General features: G+C 43.8%; 1 protein-coding gene across 1 annotated transcript; it reads right to left on the bottom strand.

Annotated features, from left to right (window-relative positions):
- Positions 1 to 296: 296 nt before the first annotated feature.
- eef1e1 (eukaryotic translation elongation factor 1 epsilon 1) lies at positions 297 to 15,505 on the bottom strand. The gene is made up of 4 exons (XM_072467001.1): positions 15,337 to 15,505; positions 8,235 to 8,435; positions 5,265 to 5,360; positions 297 to 1,456 (listed from the first exon to the last, which is right to left on the bottom strand). The coding sequence occupies exons 1-4, from the start codon at positions 15,487 to 15,489 to the stop codon at positions 1,316 to 1,318; spliced, it is 591 nt and encodes a 196-aa protein (XP_072323102.1). The 5' UTR covers positions 15,490 to 15,505; the 3' UTR covers positions 297 to 1,315.
- Positions 15,506 to 16,406: the final 901 nt, after the last annotated feature.

Raw genomic sequence — 16,406 nt, 5'->3', positions numbered from 1 at the left:
TTCTCCATCATAGCGATGCAGTAACAAGTTCACATTCAAATAGCTGTTTTAGCCATTCTTCTGCTATTTGTCTCAGACTCTCAACTTATAACACCACCCGTGAAAGAACTTTTGAGAATGTGAAGTGAAAAGCAGCAAGAGTTAGATTTTTAAATTCAAACCTTTCTTAGCCTCAGTTCTTTCACAGGATAAAACACCAAAACATATCATATTGGTTATCAAAATGAATAGTCTCAGATTGTGGTGAGTAAAGTGGCGTTCATACCTTACACACACACACGTGCACACATGTCAAATTTATTTAAATTTATGATTTATTTCACATACCTTAAGAGTATGAATTCCAGGCGCCCACCAATAAATATTGATCATTTACTGTCAAATGATCCTGCATACATTTACTTTGAGATTACCTTTGTAAAAGTGTGTCAATGATATAATCGCTAGGGATCTTCACAGTCGAGCTAAGGTTGCTGGAAGCTTTGGACAGGTTCTTCAGAATTGGCACTTCACCAAACTTAAATTAAAATTACGTAAACAAAATACATTCTGAAATAATATTAAAATATGCGAAACCAGTTGGTTTAGAACTACTGAGCCGCAGTTCACAAGAAAAACTGTTAGCCGGTCCAAACACAGAGAAGCAAATTAAACTGCACCCTTCCACTTCAAGCTGCTAGATTTAAGGCTCCTGATCAAATGGTTACTGTAAGATGGCTGCCCAATTAATCTCCCACATTAGGTAGAGTAGTTAAGGCATGTTTTAATCATTCCTCGATGATGTGCACAGAATGTAATCCACATCGTTAACCATCAGCAAGTGGCATTAATCTATCAAAATTGAGTCCAGACCGATTTCCAGCCATTTCCCTTTAGCAGTGTGAACCGGGTTGTTTAGCCAAGACTCCTTTAGTGATTGGACTACAATAAAAATGCTCTTTGTAAAATGAATAAGCTTGACATTTCTAGCTCGCCGCACCATCCAAAATGGAAGGTTCTGCTCAGAAATAAGACTCATGTTAACTTTGCGTAACCATTTTTAACACGATTTAGTACAAGACATCCGACAGAGCCTGTAACATCGACACTCTACCTAATTTAGAGTTAAATAAGACAGCAAATGGAATTTCAAAAATAATTTGTTGCGCATTACATTTTCACCGATAGCAAACACACCAGGCAGACAAAAGAACAGGTGGCCTGTTCCTCTGTATGCTAGAATCAGCAAATGTGCCCATGTCAACCCTCACTACTTCAATCCTGACAAGCAGATGTTCAGATTCAGCACGACTCATGAAGACTGTTTGCAGCTTTGCTAGTGGACGGAAGGATAGAGTCTATTCTTCATGAAGATGACAGCAGCAGAGTGTTGCCGGACTCCTGGACAGTGCTGGATATGGTTGAACCACCGGGACACATTCATGAATTTTTCTCTCTCTTCATGGGTTAGTCCAGCCTAGAAATAAATACGTTAAAAGTAGGTGAGATCAGGAGAAGCTGGTTTGCATGATGAAACATCTTCTACTCCAAATGAGTCAAAAGTCAAATGAATATTGAGCATGAGTGAATCTCGCAGACTGAAAAAGGCCCCAAGTTTGCCGATACATGCTCATTGCTGAATTAATTGACCACATTTGATGTGACAGTGGGAGCTAAATTGTTCTTGCATGTGCTAGAATCAGTTATACGCTCACATGTCAACCCAAACTATTTCAATCTTTGGGGGTGCGGTAGGATGGGAGGCAAGGAAGACGATCGCTAGGATTATGGCTCCCAATTACCTGGTGATCCCCGTTAAAAACTGCCCAAAAGAACATGGAATTTTGTCAATCTGTGATGCATTCATAGTTGAACTGCTTGCTAATTTTTACTGCCTGAATGCTTACATAAGCCTTTGGATGAGGCGCAAGGGGGTTGGGTACAGTCAACGGACATCATGACACAAGAATGAGAGAAATACAGAGAATCGCACATTGCACGAATAGACATATCTCAACTCTACATAGTGGACTTTCAGTAGAATCATCACCAAAGCGGATCCACCAAAGTTGCTCTGTACTGCACACTGGAAATGTACACCATCATTTTAATAGCATAGTTTAGAATGAGAGAGGAGCCATTGCAACATTTGGCAAAAGTTTCTAAATATTTGTTCTACACCCCTGGTCTTAAAACAGGGCAGCATGGGATTCCACTATTCACATCATATAACATCTATTGCTTACATGAATAACTACACCCCTGTTTGTTGTATAGATAAAAGAGCCAAGAAATTGAATATTTATATCATATAAATGAGGGTTAACTTAGTTTCTTTACCAATCTTCACAATATATTATCTTCTTTCACCTCCCAATCTGTCAACTGCACCTCTCCACCTGTAATTTCTCATGAATTGGGAAAGTTACCAGAAGCTCTGGCTCCAGCAACCTGAACATATTACATCCATAATGTCAGCATGTGTCATTGTGCCTGATGTCCTGCATGAAGAAAATTAAGCTTTGCATTTAATTGGTAGTTATTTTTTTTTTTTTTTAAATAAGGCGACTTGTATTTTCTGTCTAAACAACTTTTGAAATTGTGGCTCAAGCTGAAGTTGCTTGTGGGAAGTGGTAGGAGTGCCAAGCATGATTATATTGTGCTGTTCAACGACAACACAGAAGAAGTGCATTAGTACAGGTCGAGTATCCTTTATCAGAAACCCTCAGGACCGATTGTATTTCAGATCATTTGTTTTTTGGATACCGCGCATAAACGCACATTACGAGAGCCTAAGCTAGCTCTAAGTAAAGCTCTAGTCTTAAGTAAATAAAATGGCGAGAAAAATAAGATGCAATAATAATAATGGCTTATTGTCACAAGTAGGCTTCAACGAAGTTACTGTGAAAAGCCCAGAGTCGCCACATTCCGGCTGAATAATACAGGGTACTTGTAATAAGTTTCTTTTTGACATGTTCACCACAAAAATCGCAAGGCAAACACTGCGGCCAAACTAGATTTCTGGAGGTAAAGGTTGATGAGGTTCATTGAAGTGCGATTTTTGGATGAGTTCGGCTTTCGGATTTATAAACGAAAAATATTCGACAACTTGTGAGCTGAAGTGAGCAAAATGTTAATGGCAGAGAACCAGGGTGGCACAGTGGTTAGCACTGTTGCTTCACAGCGTCGAGGTCCCAGGTTTGATTCCCGCTTGGGTCACTGTCTGTGCGGAGTCTGCACGTTCTCCCTGTGCCTGCGTGGGTTTCTTCCGGATGCTCTGGTTTCCTCTCACAAGTACCAAAATATGTGCTTGTTAGGTGAATTGGACGGTGAATTCTCCCTCAGTGTACCCAAACAGGCGCCAGAGTGTGGCGGCTAGGGGATTTTCACAGTAACTTCATTGCAGTGTTAATGCAAGCCTACTTGTGACAATAATAAATATTATCAGGTGGGGTACCTATTCTGAAAATATCCGAAGTCCTTGGACAGATGCAGAAGGAAGTATCAGGATAACATGGGAAGTGGAAGGATTGGAGATAAGGAGAACACCAGGGGAAATAATGTTGAATGCATCACTTCTACATACTCAGCAGAACAAAAATCAAGACAGGCACAAAACATAGAATCCAGGTCAACTAATGAGCCTTGCAAATTTTGGCCGATTATCTCAGGACATTTTATCCAGCAGCACAATCCAGGCCCAATTCCAGCAACCTGAGCAAGGGGACAATGAGCGGTGACACTGAGTGACAAATTATGGTTGGTCAGAAATATTGCAAGTTCCTTAAATTTTGATGAATTACTTGATAATCTTGACCGTCCAGTGGCGTTGTTTGCCTCTCATGACTTGGTTGTGATGAAGCCTGCACTTGTGCTGGCTGATCTGGGCTTTGGCACTGCTGCGCACGGTTGCCAGATGTGCAGTTATAGCAATCCTCCGTGGCATGAAGTAACAACTGTGATTTGAGACTTGGTTTGCCTATAGTTTGCAGCTAAGTGACGAACCACATCTGTTTTATGTCCAGCGCAGCCCCTGCAGACCACCGAGTCTCGTGAAAGATAGTTCTGAAATGCTAACTGCAAAGCCGTTCATCATTACCAGCACAAGTATGTGAACAGATTGGGAAAAATGCTTTATGGCAGTTGTGAAGAGACCCACATCGAACAAGGCCTGTTAACAGCAGTGGTACCCATAAGATGGTTCAGACTGCATTTCGCTCCAGAAGGTTCAAAAGACACAAAGTGTTTTAATTTGAAATAAAAATATAAAATGCAGGCCATACTCAAGAGGGTCAAGCAACCATCTGTGCGGCGAGAAAGAGTGTTAATATTTCAGGTTAATGATCTTCTTTTGAATGGCTATAGGTCCAGATGCTGTCGTCACAGCTTTATGTTACATAAAGTTCCCTAACCAGTCCAATGCCCCGCCGGAAAGCAAGCGTGACTCCAGCATGTCACCATCAAACTCAAATCGGGGGCCAGATGTTGTGTTCCATGGTTTGGTCAGGCTGGCCGCAGTCACAGCCAGGTGCGGTTTGAGGTGCCACTTGTACACCAGGTGGCCACATTGGAAATGTCCAGTCCATATTCTATTGAGGGCTGCCCAAAAGTTCTGGAAGAGATTGAAGTTGTGTTATTGAGATGTTGGGTTGGAAACAATGTGTTCATTTGGAAGGGTGTTTTCTTTCCTAGCTTTCCTCCAGGTTTTATCAGTGTTTTTTGTATTCTTTTCATGGGATATAGGTACACCCACATTCTGTTAGGATTTGGCCCAGTGTCAGTGAAGGAACTGTGATATATTTCCAAGTCAGAATGGCATATGGTTTGGAGGGGAACTTGCAGGTGGTGATGTTCCCATGTATCTTGATGGGAAGAATGGCCCCATCCTGCTCTTATTTCTTATGATCTACAAGGAATCTTTTTAAAAATCTTGTTAGAATAATTCAATATTCTACAGTACTTGAACTGAATCCTTATAATCTTTTACTTGGAGATTAAGTTAGTGTAAATGAAAGGAAAAAAAAGCAATGACATGAGGAAAAACCAGCACGAGGTTAGAATCTGGACTGTGCTGTCTGACTGTGGTGGAGGCAGAGTCAATCGAGGCCTTCAAGAGGAAACTGAAAAGGAAGAATAAACAGGACTATGGAGAGAAGGCAGGGGAATTACATTAGGCGATTGCTCCTCCAGATACAGCACAGACTAAATGGGCTGAATGGCCTCCTGTGTTGTAACCATTCTTTGATTCTAAGAGTCCAGTTTCTAAGGTTCGACAACTCACTCACCACAATATGATGAAGACCGTTGTACACCATGATATCTGCTAATGTCAAACTATTTCCAGCCAGGTATACTTTATCTTCCAGGTAGCAATTTAGTTCCTGCATAAACAAAATAAAACACGTTTGTGTACAGGGCGGTATGTATGCGGTAATCACCAACAATTAGAAGTTATTGCTTTTCAACTTCAGGCCCATTCCTAGTCACCCAAGCCAGAGATTGTTTACCACAGTTCGTCACTGGTTTGTCTTTCTGTGCAACACATTACGTTGACAAAATTAAAGACCATTGTAAGGGGCAGATCAGAAAAGCTAGGAGTTAAAAAAATTGCTCAGGTAAATGCATTTAGAAATACAGAGGCAGCACGGTGGTGCAGTGGTTAGCACTGCTGCCTCACGGCGCCGAAGTCCCATGTTCGATCCCGACTCTGGGTCACTGTCCGTGTGGGGTTTGCACATTCTCCGTGTGTCTGCGTGGGTTTCGCCCCCCACAACCCAAAGATGTGCAGGGTAGGTGGATTGGCCACGCTAAATTGCCCCTTAATTGGAAAAAGTTGAATTGGGTACTCTAAATTTATTTTTAAAAATAAAAAATACAGGATCCCAGTCTGCAACACCACGTTTGTGTTGGTGGTGCTACTGCTGCTTATAATAGTGACAGAGAAATAGCACTGTAGTTCCCCCAACAGGCCCTTAACAGTATAACAAACGTGAAATTTACAGCAGCAGCGACTGGAATGTACAAATTTTGCAAAATATAATGGCTACATAGGTCTCAAGTCATCAACTTAAATGCAGAGATATGTTATGAATGAACAGAGAATAACCCACATTTTTAGATATTTTTGAAAAATTCAGATCGATATTTTGGGAAAGTTACTCCGAATATGGCTTGGCGAATTTAGTTAGCAGTTTCAAAATGAACCAGATGGCAAAACGGAGATTGGTGGAAGACCTCTCAAACGGGAGTTTGTTTTTATTTAGTTTTGGGTCTGTTTGTGCTGCTGCTGGATGTTTCTGGAAATGCCACATAGTAGGCACTGAATATGCAAGGCTTTTTTCATGTTAATTGTGTTGTCTACTATTCAAATTGAAGTGGAGATGCCGGCGTTGGACTGGGGTGAGCACAGTACGAAGTCTTACAACACCAGGTTAAAGTCCAACAGGGTTGTTTCGATGTCACTAGCTTTCGGAACGCTGCTCCTTCCTCAGGTGAATGAAGAGGTCTGCTCCAGAAACACATATATAGACAAATTCAAAGATGCCAAACAATGCTAGGAATGCGACCATTCAAATTGAAGGTCGGTTAGCTCAGTTGGCTGGATGACTTATTTGTGATGCAGAGCAATGCCAACGGCCTGGGTTCAATTCCCGTACCGACTGAGGTTACCACGAAGGCCCAGTCTAGACAACCTTGTCCCTCCCCTGAGGAGTGGTCACCCCCAGTTTAAACCACCACCAGTCGGCTCTCAAAGCTTATGGTCCTCTGCGACTATGGCAACTTTTCATTTCACTATTTAAATATAGTCCAGTCTTTGATAGAGAATAACACTCAAAATGGACAACAGTACTTTAAGCACTTTTGGGTGTCGCAAGGTGGTGAAGAGCCCAATTGCAAGTTGTCTTTATTTTGGCCTTATCCTAAAATGATGAGCTTTGCTTACGACAAATTAGGAAAAGTTGAACTTCTCCCCCACCCCTTTTTCAAAAAGATCCATTAGATAAAAATCATTTATGTAGTGCTCAAACTTAGGACCTGAACATCGCATTCTGCAAGACAAGTCCAAAGTTTTGTATTTTTTCTCAGAATAGTTCTGCTAAATCGTTCAATAACAGTAATTCTGTTGACCTCACTAACACAGATTTATTTAGAATAACTCTGGTCAAATTCCAGCAGTTAAATTACTTCCCCAGCACCCCCCCCACCCACCCAACACCACCACAATAAACTCTGCTCAGTCGAGAACAAATAAGAAATGAAAGCTCGTCCTCAATAAGCAGCAAACATTTTGTCTGGAATGGCAGCGAAATGCAAGATCCTTATTTAGGATTTAGCTGGTTTCCCAGTGAAGGTACAAGTTATCTGTGCTTTCTTAAAGAAATGATGGAGCAAAGAGCGGTTTAGAAACTTCTGAGTCATCACATCAACGTTCGACCCATGTGACATGAGTAAAATAAAACACAGCTTTTCTTTTGCAAAGGAATGGATTAAATAATAAATCTCGATGCCCCGTCGATGGGATGTGCCATCCATTATCTGGACATTAATAGTGACCACATTGCATATTCACCAACGTTTACTTTTCACAGAAAGAGAGGTGACAGCTCTAACAAGTCCGTTACAAAGCCAGCCATAGAGTATTGTGGTGTGTACAATGTACTGCTCCCAAGAGAGAAAGGAAATCACATTCTTAGTTTAGAAATTGAAAAGGCGCAGTGGTTAGCACTGCTACTTCACAGCGACGAGGTCCGAGGCTCGATCCCGGCCCTGGGTCACTGTCCGTGTGGAGTCTGCACATTCTCCCCGTGTCTGCGTGGGTCTCACCCCCACAACCCAGCGATGTGCAGGGTAAGTGGATTGGCCACGCTAAATTGCCCCTTAATTGGAAAATAAATAATTGGATACCCTAAATTTATTTTTAAAAGATAAATTCAAAAGGCAGCAGAGTATTTTGCCTGATTTACCCCCAAGTTTAGGAGTCCGGTACCATTTACTGAGTTACGATCTACAGACAAAACTGAGTAAAAATTGATAGCGTGGAAGATAGTGCGAGGAAAAGGAAAGAGTCAAATTTGGGCCATTTCTTCCCAAGCGGCTACTGACTTGGTCAGATCTTGGGTAAATCATTTGACATTTTGGGCACAAAGGACACATAGCTCAGGCAGTCTGAAGAGGCAGAGTATCTTACAAATTAAGAAGAAACCATAGAAATATCCCATCTGCAGCCAGCTCTTCATAAATGAAGTTAACCTTACCTTTAAAACCACTCTTGTATCCTCTTGACTATTACATCTGTCTATTTGAGTGATTCTATATTCGAGCCACTGCTGAACTATAGCACTCTCCTCTGCTGTGCTTCCCAAGAGTGCCTCCTTTTTGGCCACTTTTACGAGATGAGATGCTATTGTGGTCAATCCCACTAAACCAGGTCCGTTATTAGTCTGTAGCACAGGGACCTGCAAAGTTAGAAAGAACAGGTAATGAAGAATCTTCCTACCGTGTAATAATAGAACAACCAGTTAGAAATGAAAGTCAAAAAGGTTGGTTTAGAGTCAAGTAAATCACTACATACAATACCTCATGACAATGACAAGCTGATATAGCGATCAGGTGGATAATTTACAGTGAAAAGATTAAACCAATCTTTTAGGAATAGCTGCCTGATGAACCACATAGGATTTTGTACTTAATATATTCACTGGTGCCACTAGGGTTTATTGATTACCTTCATATCAATATGCTACAGGGATAACAGAATTAGATTTAAGACAATGGATAAGAGCTTCTTATTCTGAAACCATTTGCAATATTTTGCTGGGTGGGGGTTGGATAGAGAACGCAAGGATTGGTTTAATAATGCACCACCTCAAAAATTTCATGCCATCAATCTTTCACCCTGGGAAAGGCAACAGTTGTGATTGTAATATTGGGCTTCTTCAAAAATAACAGTTTAAGTGGAAAGTTTACATGGCTAAGATGATGTTTTTTGAAACCCTAGAGATAGCACCGAGTCAGTAAACAAACTATACATCATGAATGTCTAAATTCTTCACTCTTAATCATTATCAGTGCTTACTCGGCAAGTAGTATATTATAGTCATTCTTAAATTGCACACAAAAGGGTGTTGCCACATTTCTCTTAGGCGGGGTACAGATAGGCTTAGTTTGTAGAGGAGGAAAAGGGGGGGGGGAAGAGAGAGAAGACACCAGAGAAACTCTGCAAAGTCTTCACGTTAGGCACAGCGATCTGTGCTACAACAGGTGTCTTCTGCATCTGCTAACATAACTATTAGAATGCGCTTCTCTTTTTTCTCTTCACTGAATAAAAGAAAACAGTACATGAGTCAATGATTTGGTCTAGACGCATATTTTCAATTCCTAACGATGAGATCGAGTAGCCACAAAAACAAGATTGTGTGTGGAATAACGTGGCTAGTTTCTACCACAGCAGCCCCGAGTAAACCCCACCCGAGAATCCCAAAGGTTTGCAGCAAGTTAAAGAGCAGCAACTTGGAATAAACTCAAATGACTACAATGATAGCATAGGCACACAATTGTTTTTTTTAATGGGTATGGGACGATGCAAACCTCCTCTTTCTGTCTGGCTTTCTGCCAATGTCCAAGCTGCTTTGAAAAGCATCCGACTTACTCTCATTGCTTCTTTGACTCTACTCAATGATATTTTAAATCAATCTTACCTCATCCCTTCACACTTCAAAAAAATAAATTAGCTTTACAATCAAATCACTTAAATCTACTCCATTCTAAAAGAATCGGCCCAACATTCTCAATGTTTGTTGCTTCTGTTTTTACTTCCATGGGCAGTAATACGGCTGCCATGATTGGCAAATACGGCTGCACACAGCTCTCTTAAAAGCAACATCTCATTTCCTTCGTATCTTATCCCTTAACAAAGCAACACAGTACTTGAGGCCAATTCTCTGCTGGTGGTTTCATTAATTGATTCACTACGATCACTGGACTTCTATCCCGATGAACACGCTCCTGCTGTTCCATTTAGCACATCTTTCCCTTCCTGCTTGAAAATGAAAATCGCTTGTCACAAATAGGCTTCAAATGAAGTTACTGTGAAAAGCCCCTAGTCGCCACATTCCGCCACCTGTTCGGGGAGGCTGGTACGGGAATTGAACCCGTGCTGCTGGCCTTGGTCTGCTTTACAAGCCAGCTATGTAGCCTACCGTGCTAAACCAGCTTCAGCTCCTGACTAACTATTTCAGTCAGAATCCTTCTGAATCTTTAATACCTCAGGCTTCTATTTTCCAAACAGGCCTGTGATGTTTTACCAACTGCATGCACTTTAGGGAGTTAGCGTAATCTGAGATTTAGAACAGGTCAAATGTCATTGAAGCTGTTTATAAACATTACCCAATTGTTGAGATGCGGATGAATAACTATAGATACATTACAGGGATTCCTCATTTAATGTTGTTTTAATATCTACAATAGGGGTCTCAAATATATGTCCCTCAAACCTCGCAAAATTTGTGATCACCACTTGCCAACAGGCTGTATTGAGGAGAGTTTAAACGTATGGATAAAATCAGCTTCTCCCTTTATTGAGTTCAATCATCAGAGATTTTAAAGTATTTAAAACATGAATGATCAGTGAATAACTGATTCTAGTTTGTTTATTTATTCAGTCTGCAAGTAAAAAAGACCTTGCCGCAAATCAGACTAAGGACCTGACAGTGATAAACACACATACCGAGTCTAACAGTGAAATCAACCCAAACTGACCACAACCTAATAATGTCAACTCATCATTTCTCACTAATTGTTCTGGACACTTCACCAGTTTTCCTGGTGAATTATTTGTACTGCTGCTTCATGCACTCTCGGTCGTTCTCCCTGCCTGGCCATCCCTCTCTCAGACGCACCAGGTATACCTAAAAATGAGGTGTCAACCAGGTGAAGCTATAACACAGGACTGCTTGCGGGTCAAACAGCAGAAGCAGCATTCCATATACAGAGCTAAGCAATCCCACAAACAGATCAGATCTAAGCTCTGCAGTCCTGACACGTTCAGTCGTGAATGGTGGTGAACAATTAAACAACAACAGGAGGAGGCTCCACAAATATCCCCATCATCAAAGACAGGGGAGCCAGGCACATCAGTGCAAAAGCAAGGCTGAATATTTGCAATCATCTTCAGCCTGTAAGTGCCGAGTGGATGATCCATCTCGGCCTCTTCCTCATAGCCCCATCATCACAGATGCCAGTCTTCAGCCAATTAGATCCACTCCCCGTGATATCAAGAAACGGTTGAAGGCACTGGATTCTGCAGACTATGGGCCCTGACAACATCCAGCAATCGTACTGAAGACTTGTGCTCCAGAACTAGCCACGCCCCTAGCCAACCTGTTCCAGCACAGTTACAACACTGGCATCTACCTGGCAATATGGAAAATTGCCCAGGGATGTCCTGAACGCAAAAAGGCAGACAAATCCAACCCAACCAATTACCACCCCATCAGTCTACTTTGATCATCAACAAAGTGATGGAAGGTGCCATCGACAATTCTATCAAGTGACACTTACACAACAATAATCTGCTCAGCGACGCTCAGTTTGGTTTCCACCTTCATACAGCCTTGGCCCAGGCAGGGACAAGCTGACCTCGTGAGCTGAGGTGAGAGTGACTGTCCTGGACATCAAGGCAGCATTTGACTAAGTGCAGCATCAAGAAGCTACAGCAAAGCTGAAGTCAATGGGAATCGGGGGGGGGGGGGGGGGGGGGGGGGGGGGGGGGGGGGGGGGGGGGGGGGGGGGGGGGGGGGGGGGGGGGGGGAGACTCTCCACCGGTTGGAGTCATACCTAGCACAAAGAAAGACGGTTGTTGTTGGACGTCAATTATCTCAGTCCCAGGATTTACGGGTAGTGTCTGAGGCCCAACCATCTTCAGCTGCTTCATCAATGACCTTCCATCCATCACAAGATCAGGTGATGACTGCATAATGTTCATCTAGCCCCTCAAATACTAAAGCAGTCCATGTGGCTATGCAGCAAGACCTGGGCAACATTCAGGTGCAGGCTGGTAAGTGGCAAATAACATCATATTACACAAGTGACGGGCAATGGCCACCTTCAACGCAAGAAAATCCAACCATTTCAACTTTTTTCATTGACATTCAATGGCATTGCTATCACTGGATCACCAATCTAGGGGTTCCAATTGACCAGAAACAGAACTGGACATATAAATACGAGGAATACTGAAAGGACAAGTCAGGGGCTGGCAATTCTGAGGTGAGTACCTTTCCACCATTTACAAGGCACAAGTGAGGAGTATGATGAAATACCCATTGATATTCTTTCCTGGGTTATGGGTATTATTGGCAAGCCCCGCATCTGAAGCAAAGATAGTTTCATGGTCACCATTACGGAGATTCCCTTTCCATTCCAGATTCAATGTGCCCAGAGTTTCAGCCTGGATCTCTGGTGTATGACGCCCACAACACCGCAATCTCCCCACTTGCCTCAATGAGTGTGGCTCCAGTAACACTCAAGTGGCTCTATACCATCCAAGACAAAGCAGACTGCCTGATCAACACATCTACGACCTTAAACATTCACTACCTCCACATGCCAGCAGTATGTACCATCTGCAAGATGCACTGCAGCAACTCACCAAAGTTCCTTTTCCTAGCACCTTCCAAAGCCACAAACTCTACCACCCAGGACAGGGGCAGCAGACACTTAGGAACACCATCAGCTGCAAGTTTCCCTCCAAGCCACACACCATCCCAGACTATAATTGCTGTTTCTTCACTGTCACAAGAACAAAATCTGAACTCCCTCCCTAACAGCAATGTGGGTGTACCTACACCACAGGGACTGCAGCGGTTCAAGGCGGCGGCTCACCACCACCTTCTCAAAGGCAATTAGGGATGGGCAATAAATGCTGACCTCATCAGCGACACCCACATCCCATGAAAGAATAAAAAATATGCCCAAAAGAACCAAACTCCGATTTATACATTTGCATTTAACATCTAATTTGCTTAACGTTGTTTTGCGAAAAGTGGAACTTTTCAGGAACACAACCCGGATGTTAAATGAGCAATTGTGGTATTTTATGCTCCATTAATTATAGATGTTATATCTATTTGAATAATTGTTCAGGGGGTTATGCAAAACTAAAGTTGTGTGCTTTCTTTACTCAATTACACTGGAAAACCTAATCGACCATTACACTGCAAGGATGAAACATTAGGCAAGATGGGGAACATCCAATTAAGTAATGATTAAAAGCCAGACACTGGAACTATGATAACTGTTTACAGACAGCACTAAGGGGGATGGAAAGTCAGAGGTGCCGGGGGGGGGGATTTATTATTCAGCAGATACCATGTTTATAAGCACACTTGTTCAATATGGCAAATCTTTAGATGAAGATTTTTTTCAATCCCATGTGGGGAGGGAATAAATTTATTCAGGGCTGACCCCTTCTCAGCACACTTTAAAAAAAAAAATAATAATAATCTGCATGTGGGAATCATTTGCAGATTACTGGGCAATCACAGTATGCATAAACTGTGTGGAAAGAACAAAGAATCCCTTTGAGAAGTTCCAAGACTGAGTTTAGATGAAGAATGAAGAGCTGCTCAAACCTATTATTGATTTAAAAGTACCCAAATTAAACAGCCATTAAATTACCTAAAAAAAAAGGCAGGGTTCTTTTGTTTAATTTAAATTTTAAGTGCTGGCAACTCCTTCCATGCACTGAGATAACAGGTTGTACGGGTTTTAAAAATGTATTCCTGGATGCATTCCCCATTGGCTCGTGGCGCTCCGCTCAGCCGGCATCAAACGGCGCTCGTGATTGGCCGCCAGATCAGCTGGGCCAGCATTTATTGCCCATCCCTAACTGCCCGTAAACTGAGTGGCTTGCCAGGCCATTTCAGAGGGTATTTAAGAGTCAACCACATTGCTGTGCATCTATAATAATAATCTTTATTATTGTCACAAGTAGGCTTACATTACCGCGGCAATGATGTTACTGTGAAAGTCTGGCGCCTGTTCGGGTACACGGAGGGAGAATTCAGAATGTCCAATTTACCTACCAAACACGTCTTTTGGGACTTGTGGGAGGAAACCGGAGCACCCGGAGGAAGCCCATGCAGCACGGGGAGAACGTGCAGACTCCGCCCAGACAGTGACCCAAGCAGGAATCGAACCTGGGACCTTGGCACTGTGAAACAACAGTGCTAACCACTGTGCTACCATGGATCTGGAATCATTTACAAGGTGAGTTTGGTGGGGGCTGCACTTTTAAAATATGATTCATAAGAGGTTTTCAGCTATCCAATGATTCAGGGGTCACTCGTTTACTTCGCGACTACCCCCATTCAGACTCTGCCACTCCCTCAACCTGGCAGGTACTCACCCCCCCCCCCTCCCTCCTCCCTCCCCTCCGACTACCATCACCGCACTGAACAACGGCCATCCCAGCCCCCACAGGGCTCCGCACTCCCTCCATCCACCAAGGAGGTACATTCTCCTCCTCTCTCCCCAGCCAGTAACTCCCAAACGCACCCTCACACCCCACATCCACCCAAGTATCAATATTCACGACCATCGAACGTTGTTGCAAAACCCCATCTGGTTCACTAGTGGCCTCCAGAGAAGGAAATCTGCCAGCCTTACCTGGCCTGACCTATACGTGTCTCTCAGACCGGCAACAGTCCACTGAAATGTCTCGGGCGAGACGTTTAATTGTATTTAAAGGGCAATAAATGACTAACCTTGCTAGTCATGCCCACACCCGAAGAATGAATAGCCTTGAGTGAAAAATGGTTTCTGAACCTCAAAATGTTTTAGGCAGAAATCATCGGGGTGAGTGTAGTCTTTCAACCAACTTCATTCTAAGTGTTTGCCGCACCATGAACAATCTTTCCCCACTGATTTCCATTCCTGGCTGCCCTCACAGCCTGTCCTACAGAGAGATTTTGGAGATTTACCACATCTAAATATCAATGCAGATCATCTCGCTGCAGCATCCTTCAGTTCAAATACAGTTGCCCACCTGGGAAGGGGTGGACCATGCCTGCCAATGTGAGGATCACACAATTCCTGCCAATGTGAGGATCATCCCTGGAGGTAACAACCATCCTAAACACAGTTTTGCAAGGTAAAGGCATGGTCCACCCCTTCGTGCCCCTGGGCGGGCGTGAACCGCGCCTGATTTTCCCCTCCGCGCCCGCCAGGCGGCCTCCAACCCTCCTCCGGGCTCAGGCCGCTTTCCCGGCGGCTCGGCTCTCTCTCCCCCGCCCCCGCGCACACACACACACATACATACATACATACATACATACACGCGCGGCGCCGTTCTCTCACCGCGCTGTCGCTCGGGCTCGGCCCCAGTTTGTTCCGCCTCCGCAGCCCCAGCGTCTTCTCCAACGACTCCAGCTCCACTCGCGCCGCCGCCATCTTGCCGCTCCGGCAGCCAGAGAGACAGCGACTGTCGGCTGCGCTCCGCCCAGCCCGCATCAAACGGCGCTCGCGATTGGTCGCCGTCCGGCGGATCGGCCCCGCCCTGCGCTCCAAGCCCCGCCCCTCCACCCGGCCCGGGATCGAGCACCCACACCGCCGCCAGCGGACAGAGCCGGAACCGCAGCCACCCCAGTCCTCCAGAAACGTTAGCTCCCTTCTCTCTCCACAGATGCTGCATTGCCCAGTCTCTTCTGTTTTTTTCAATATAAATTTAGAGTACCCAATTCATTTTTTTCAATTAAGGGGCAATTTAGCGTGGCCAATCCACCTACCCTGCACATCTTTGGGTTGTGGGGGTGAAACCCACGCAAACACGGGGAGAATGTGCAAACTGCACACGGACAGTGACCCAGAGCCGGGATAGAACCTGGGACCTCGCAGCTGTGAGGCAGCAGTGCTAACCCACTGCATCACCGTACTGCCCTCCCAATCATTGCTGACCTTTAAGTGCTTCAAAACCTTTTATATGTCTCTATAACTATAAAAAAAACTTGAGGCACAACTCCCATTTTCTCCGTCTTCTTCCCCAACTGGGAACTTCAGTTTTAACTTCACCCTGTCGTATCTCCTGTTTTCTTTTACCTCTCTCTCTCTCTCACTTCTCCCAGGGTTTTTGCGCCCTTTTTGAGTTTCCGCTTATTCTGCAGGCGCATGGGCCGGACATGAAAACTCTAACCACGTATGTGCGGCTCTTTCCACAGCGCACCGGTTGGGAATCAGTGCTTTCAGGAACCCCGGCCCGCATAATGATCCCAGATGTTGGAAATCTGAAATAAGAACAAAACAAAAAGCTGAAAAGACTCAGCAGGTCAGGTAGCATCTGTGGAGAGAAGCAGAGATAATCTTTCAGGTCGATGACCTTTCAACAGAACCGAAGAAAGATAAAAATGTTTAATAAAATAACGATAATCGCT

The sequence above is a fragment of the Scyliorhinus torazame genome, chromosome 11, assembly GCF_047496885.1.
Source record: "Scyliorhinus torazame isolate Kashiwa2021f chromosome 11, sScyTor2.1, whole genome shotgun sequence".
Taxonomy (NCBI): domain Eukaryota; kingdom Metazoa; phylum Chordata; class Chondrichthyes; order Carcharhiniformes; family Scyliorhinidae; genus Scyliorhinus; species Scyliorhinus torazame.
The sequence above is the reverse complement of the archived record's forward strand: the minus strand, read 5'-3'. Positions and strand labels throughout refer to the sequence as shown.

What these genes read in the sequence shown, in the direction of transcription:
- eef1e1 (XM_072467001.1), bottom strand. Translation starts at nt 15,489, where the DNA reads ATGCGGGCTGGGCGGAGCGCAGCCGACAGTCGCTGTCTCTCTGGCTGC. An exon ending in CGAGCCCGAGCGACAGCGCG is followed by an intron (nt 8,436 to 15,336) that starts GTGAGAGAACGG and finishes CTAACTTTGCAG; the next exon opens with GTCCCTGTGCTACAGACTAA. An exon ending in ACGGTCTTCATCATATTGTG is followed by an intron (nt 1,457 to 5,264) that starts GTGAGTGAGTTG and finishes ATTTATTTCTAG; the next exon opens with GCTGGACTAACCCATGAAGA.